General features: G+C 35.1%; 1 protein-coding gene across 2 annotated transcripts; it reads left to right on the top strand.

The window, feature by feature from the left end:
- The first annotated feature begins 56 nt into the window (after nucleotides 1-56).
- Nucleotides 57-7,552, top strand: LOC125070313 (DNA replication licensing factor Mcm7). Of its 2 annotated transcripts, none has more exons than XM_047680128.1 (16): nucleotides 57-268; nucleotides 345-448; nucleotides 692-832; nucleotides 912-1,039; nucleotides 1,116-1,207; nucleotides 1,576-1,802; nucleotides 2,177-2,359; nucleotides 2,461-2,645; nucleotides 2,738-2,906; nucleotides 3,055-3,207; nucleotides 3,671-3,837; nucleotides 4,145-4,326; nucleotides 4,671-4,782; nucleotides 5,226-5,324; nucleotides 6,449-6,569; nucleotides 7,316-7,552. In XM_047680128.1, the coding sequence occupies exons 1-16, from the start codon at nucleotides 238-240 to the stop codon at nucleotides 7,394-7,396; spliced, it is 2,175 nt and encodes a 724-aa protein (XP_047536084.1). In that variant the 5' UTR covers nucleotides 57-237; the 3' UTR covers nucleotides 7,397-7,552. The 2 variants fall into 2 exon arrangements, with proteins under 2 accessions (XP_047536084.1, XP_047536091.1); XM_047680135.1 differs by having other exon boundaries at nucleotides 4,145-4,311.

Here is a 7,552-nt window from a genome sequence, read left to right on the forward strand (position 1 = left end):
TTCTTAATATAATCTATATTTGAGATTTTTGCGCCAATTTTGCCGTCAAACAAAAGTTAAACATCTATTTTAACTGTCGTATAGCTCATAACAGATACGATATCGTACAAAATATTGGTATAAATCTTTATTTTGAGTGAGAGTTTTGTAAAAGAGATTTAAACTTAAAAGTCTTAAACAAGTTTTCCACAGTAATTAACATTTCAACCCTAACAATTCGTAGGTGATATACTCAAGATGGCTATGCGTGATTATACGGCTGATAAAGGTAATATTACAGTATAATCCTTAAAATCTTCAAGTATTTGTGAACAAACCAGTAACGCTTTCTTTTAATTTTACAGAAACATTCAAAAATTTCTTCATTGACTTTTGCCAGACCGATGATGAGGGCCGCAAATTTTTTAAATACTCTGAACAGCTTTCTAAAGTAGCCCATAGGGAACAGGTAACTTTACCGTCATTGATTTCTAATTTTTAGGACTACATAATTAATAGTGAGATACTTTGAGTGCATGTACTTATAATCCATTTCATCAGGAACATTAGTATTGTTTCAACACTCACACTACACAAATAATAATCTATATTTCCTAATAATATTAAATGGAAAACAATAATAATAAATATAAGAAAGAGGATGTACTCAGTTATAAAAGCAATTAAAAGTTGTTTTATTTACACTCTTCAGGTAGCTTTCGTAGTGGACTTGGATGACTTACATGAAACAAATGAAGAATTGGCAGAAGCTGTGATTAAAAATACAAGACGATATACTAACATGGTCTCTGATGTTGTCTACGAGATGCTTCCTGATTTTAAAAATAAAGAGGTTTGTTTTCTCTTATGTTTTAATAATAATTATGCTTACATATTGATATGATGAGTAAAATTTTAACATATTTTAACAGGCTGTTGCTAAGGATGTACTGGATGTGTATATTGAGCACAGAATAATGCTGGAAGCAAGGAATCATAGAATTCCTGGTGAGATGAGAGACCCAAGGAATAGATACCCTCCAGAACTTATAAGACGATTGTAAGAAACACAAAATTGATTTTGTAATATTTATTTTTGTACAGTTTATAATATTATATTTGTTATTATATTTTAGTGAAGTATGCTTCAAGGATATGTCTACGTCTAAATCAGTCCCAATAAGAGATGTAAAGGCTGAACACATTGGAAAACTTGTTACAGTCAGAGGTAAATGATTTACTTAATAAATTTAACAAAATATTTCAGAAACTGCAATTTATTATCATTTTACTTCATGGTAGGGCTTAGTGTAAGGTTATCTCGGTAGGTACCATCCACTCATCCTATATTTGACTGCCAAGCACTTGCCACTGACAGCAATTCATATTATTGTTGTATTCTTGCTTAAAAGCTGATTGAGGCACATAGCACATAACATCTTAGTTTACAAGGTTAATGGTGCATTGGCAATGTCTTTACATTACACATACATTGTTAAAAATGCTCACAGAGCCAATGCCTGATTTTTTTTAATTTTAACAAAATTGAAGAATATTAACAATATTATTTTAATTAACGGTTTTTAAATGTTTCAGGTATAGTAACTCGTTGCACAGATGTCAAGCCTCTATTAATAGTAGCAACTTACTCATGTAGTGCTTGTGGAGCTGAGACATACCAGCCAGTTCGATCCTTGCAGTTCACTCCACCGCCTGCTTGCAGTGCTGATGAGTGCAGACTCAATAAAACAGCTGGCCAGTTACATTTACAAACTAGAGGATCGAGGTTCCAAAAGTTTCAGGAGTTAAAGATACAGGAACATGTTAGTATTATGTTTTTTATAGATTGAATTTGACAGTTGAAAGTTTATTTTGGATGATATTTGATTGTTTTCTATGTAGTGATAGTACAAAGCTTTTATAAATAAGTTTAATAATACATAAGTTTTATTCTCCTTTCTTTATAAATGTGTGATTATTTTCGAATGATTGCAATTAAGCTTAGACTCTAATTATTCCATATGTTTAACTTTTAGTTTTGATGAGAAAAAAAATACTATGATCTTCTCTAGTCTCTAAAGTAGCAGTTGCATTATTAATACTGCCATAATTTAATCGTTTTGTGAATGATTTTATGATAATATAAGATGTATGACATAATGTGTGTATATGTGAGCTAACCTCGGCGTGGCTGCAGTCTGACCAGGTCCCGGTGGGGCACATCCCGCGCCAGCTGTCGGTGTACTGCCGCGGCGAGTGCACGCGGCGCGCGCAGCCCGGCGACCACGTGGCCGTCACTGGTATTTTCCTGCCGCTGCTCAATGCTGGCTTTAAACAAATTATGCAGGGGTTGCTCTCCGACACATATCTAGAAGCTCATGTGAGTGTATTTTAACTTGTCTGATGGCTGTACATTTTTTTAATGCGATCGAACTAAATGGTTAAGCTAAACCGAAAATTTGATTTAGTACTATTTTACAGGGCGTCACTTGTTTAAATCAAAGCGAGGAAGGAGAAACGGCGGAACCGCTAACTGAAGAAGAATTAGCGGAGCTTGCTGATGAAGATTTGTACTCGAGAATGGCGCGTAGTTTGGCGCCTGAGATTTACGGTCATGAAGATGTTAAAAAAGCCTTATTGTTGTTGCTTGTGGGGGGTGTCGATAAGTAAGCCTCTATTATAACCTATATTACTATAATTTATCTCTTAAATGTAGGAAGTGCCTTAAGCTTGCTAACTTCGCCTCTTATTTTAATAGGCGTCCTAATGGTATGAAAATTCGTGGTAATATCAACATTTGCCTGATGGGTGATCCTGGTGTTGCCAAGTCGCAGTTGCTGAACTATATTGACAGACTAGCTCCCCGCAGCCAATATACTACTGGACGAGGATCATCAGGTGTTGGTCTTACTGCTGCTGTATTGAAGGTAAAATCCATAGCACAACAAAATTAATATAAATTTATTAAATTAGTTCTTTTATATATTTTGATATTGTAGTACTGCTATAGTCTGGAGTCTAGCTTTCTCATCAACTTGCATATCACATTAAAGTCAAGTTTTATAATACCTTTAGGACCCATTTACTGGGGAGATGATGTTAGAAGGGGGAGCATTGGTGCTGGCGGATCAAGGTGTTTGTTGCATTGACGAATTCGACAAGATGGCGGAGAACGACCGCACAGCCATACACGAGGTCATGGAGCAGCAGACCATCAGTATTGCTAAGGTCGATAAACTTTATCTTTTCTTAGAAACTGTTACCAATGTTTTAAAAAAGAAGGCATTTCCATTAAGGCCTTTTCAAGAAATTCAATTTTATCTTTAGATTTACCTTAAGAATTATATAAATTTCAATTTCTTCAATTAAAATAGAACAGCACTATGATAAATTTTGAGGTTTATGTGTCATATTAAAGAAGGATGTTTTCACCATACCATTCCATCATAGTGGCTGATATTAAAAACTTGAATGGTTATAGGATTTTACAACTAAACCCAGAAACACTCATTAACTCAATAAATCACAACTGACTAAACGTAAGCTAAAGAGATATTTACAGAAAAACCGTTGTTCTAGTTGCACTGAACACCAGTTTTACCCATCGAAATCATATGTTATAGTAGGTAAAAAAATGTTTTTATATGCTGTTTATATATTCGGAGGTAGCTAACCGAAGAGTGCTCGACAGGCGGGCATCATGACGTGCCTGAACGCGCGCGTGTCGATCCTGGCGGCCGCCAACCCCGCCTACGGCCGCTACAACCCCAAGCGCACCATCGAGCAGAACATCCAGCTGCCCGCCGCGCTGCTGTCCCGGTTCGACCTGCTGTGGCTCATACGGGACAAGCCCGACAGGTTGACGAACTTTGATTTCTTTCGATATAAATTCACCAATGATAAATCAATTTTTGTTTTTCCAAAACGATTCGAGACAATACCTATATTGAACGAGCGTAAGCAGTACCGGTGGAGTACAGACCATATACTTCAGCATAGTTTCATTCGGATTTCGAAACCCAACGCCTGTGAATAGAAGTTTCTAAAATATTTTTTATTGACGACATTTAAAGATCTCTCTTTTATTTAACGAAGTACAATAAGTATATAATAATAAGACACGAGGCAATAGTCGCATGGTAATCGGCGCGTAACTCGGGCACAGGGAGAAGGACCTGGAGCTGGCCAAGCACATCGCGTACGTGCACCAGCACTGCGCGCAGCCGGCCGGCAGCTCGCGCGCGCTGCGCATGCGCCTCGTGCGGCGCTACCTCGCGCTCACGCGCCGCAAGCAGCCCGTCGTGCCCACGCACCTCGCCGACTACATCGTCTGTGAGTGCTCCGTCGGTACCGTCGGTACCGTCGGTACTGACCACCGTCTTTGTCTCTCGTGCGCCCGGCAGTGAGTGTGAGGTTACCGTTCCCGTTGAAGGCGGGCCATCGCTAGAGAGGTTCCGCCTTCTGTGTTCAAGCACTAAAATATAAATCTATGTCACGACCTTTTGAGCACAAAATGGACGTATCTTTTATCAGATAACCAAGTGTACCTTAACTAAATGTACAGTTTTGTTAATTAACTTTATTAAGTATAGCCTAATCAAAGTGAGCTTATTATGAATGTAACTCAGCATAATTATTTGTCTTATCACTAAGGTTAATGTTAATTAATATTTATGTTTGTGTGTTCACAGCGTCTTATGTAGAACTACGTAGAGAAGCTCGTAACGCCCGCGACGTCACATTCACTTCGGCCAGAAACTTGTTAGCTATACTGCGTCTGTCCACCGCGCTGGCGAGGCTCAGGTAACAGTAGCCACGGTTTCTATGTATTTGCTGCAAGATACCATTACATCGTTTATTAGGTCGTTTATTTCATGTGTATTCAACAATGTGTGTAACTATGTTATGTCTCACACTTTTAATGGATACTTTAATGGATAAAGGAACCAATAATGTGTTCTTGTTACATACAATATTCATTAAAAAGCGATTGTTAAACTTCACAAAAATAATAATGTACATATTACTCTACGAGCCGAGATAGTCCAGTGGTTAGAACACGTGTATCTTAACCGATGATTGCGGGTTCAAACCCAGGCAGCACCACTGAATATTCATGTGTTTGTTTTGTGTTTATATATATTCATCTCGTATATATGTAGCAATAAATTTTCATTGCTATATTACGTACGTTACATTAGTTATAGTCTGAGATATTTTGAAAACATAATTATATTTCTTTATAGGTTGTCAGACGTGGTCGAAAAAGAGGACGTTTCAGAAGCGATACGACTCGTAGAGATGTCGAAACAATCGCTTCAACACGTAGACGACAATGTGCAGAGGTGATTTATTTAATTAAGTTCAACTATTTTGGTTATTGTTATGCTTAACGGTGAACACTATTTATTTCCGCAAACTCATGATTCATAATTTATTAATCGATCATTCATCATCAGACATGTTAAATATATATATAGTTATATATGATGTATTAAAAAATAAAATTACATTTTTGATAACATTTAAGATATTTAGTATAATATAATATATTTTAGATTTTTAAATGAACTTGAAATGTTAATCCTTTTGATAGAAATGGCGCCATAGAGACGAAAACGATGCCAGCTTCAAACTATTCTATAAATTTGAAATTCATATAAACTTGCAAAGTCAGCAGGACACACAGCATGTAGTCTTGGCAACTGCGTAAAAGTAAATAATAAACTAAAGTTTTAATTCAGGAAATGCCAATGATATAAATATGAAATTTTAATTTATATAAACAGCGTCCACAGCTTCCCAAACTTATTTACAAAGTTATTGAATATGTTTTAGTTTCGAGAGTGTTTGCCAAAAAGCGCTCAGACCGACGACTGTGTTGACAATATAAACGAAGTTCAAAAATATGTAATAAACGATAGTGTCGTTTATGAAACTTCAAGCTATCAATGTGTAAAAGTTACAATCAATTTGATAGACAATTTATACATTAGTTAACTACGTTTGTTTCCGTAATTTTTCCCCGTGATTCTAACCACGTTAAAGGAAACGTAACAATATTAATGTAAGCAAAACATCCTATGATTTTGGTCATATCTTCGAATCTTGAAATCTTGAATTTCGAAATCCTTGAAATTACATTTAAGTGATAACTTATATGACTAAAATAGCATTCGAAAACGAATAGTGTATGTTAACTTTAAATTGTTAAAAAATAGGCTCCACCGATTATATGTTGAAATAAAAACTAAATGTTCAACAATTGTACAAACTTATATTTGTAATTAAATTAACCAATTTTAAAGATAACAGAAGACACATGTATAGATAAGTAAACATGATCAGACAGAGCAATAGGCAGAAATCATATAAAGGTTGTTTTGGGTTTGTTAAAATGCAATTAGATTAACCACCACCAATTAAACAATAGTGAGCTGTGATTAAATTCCCATTTTAATAATTCCAGAGGTATAAGTGCGACGGACCGCATATTCGCAGTCGTGCGCGACCTCGCCGGCTCCAACAAGACCGTGAAGATCGCCGACGTCATCGAACGCTGTGTGGACAAGGGCTTCAAGCCCGATCAGGTAACTCGTCTCTACACTTATATAGAGCCTATTCCAGGAAAAAAGATCAATAACCTTAGATTTACATTTGACATGCGATTTGCTATACATTTTTAAATGTGCAAGATGCACTACAAACAGTTCTTGATTGATATAAAAATGCTAATCCATATAAATGAAATACTACTAATAACCACTGTAATTTTACTTTCAAAGTTCCGATAACAGCTTCGACAGAATACTTTTTTCGCGTATCCATAATACCATAGACAATTAGAACTCTCAACCAATGATAAAAAATAAAATCCATGAAACTTATGTATGTACATTAAAAAAGACTGGATTTCAGTTTTTTTAAAGTTAAGTTCTTTATTTTCTATATTACCTTTATATTAGCTGATCTTATCTGATTTTAGTTATCATGATGTTACAAATACAGATCCTGTTTCCACATAGTGCAATAAAATAACGAAATATGCTATTATTATAATATATAACTTGATCATGTTGTCCAGATAGTTTCTTGCCTATTATGCTTGGTAGAATCTACATTCTGAACCGGTGTAGCTTTACTTTTAATAGTTCCTTAAAATTACGCTTCAATAATGATGAACAAAGTATATTTTGATTTGATTGCATGTACTATCACTGTAAATATTTTATCTTTAAAATATTAATAAATATTAGCAGAAATGTACCATTTCTGCACAACATGGTTTAATTTATGGAATGAATATGTTTTAATATTAAATAATGTCAATTTTCAGGTGGATGCTTGTATCGAGGAGTATGAGAATCTTAATGTTTGGCAAGTGAACCAAGTTAGAACTAAAATCACCTTTATGTGAAAGTGCCTTTAATATTAAATTGCTTTTAAGATTAATGTTGCGCCTGTGTTTTGTTTAATAATGTTTTTGTATTGTTATGATTGTCCTGATGGGTGAATTGATGAATAAAAATGATCACAATATAATTTTGTATTAATAAAATATATTATAAGTGAA

The sequence above is a fragment of the Vanessa atalanta genome, chromosome 2, assembly GCF_905147765.1.
Source record: "Vanessa atalanta chromosome 2, ilVanAtal1.2, whole genome shotgun sequence".
Taxonomy (NCBI): Eukaryota; Metazoa; Arthropoda; class Insecta; order Lepidoptera; family Nymphalidae; genus Vanessa; species Vanessa atalanta.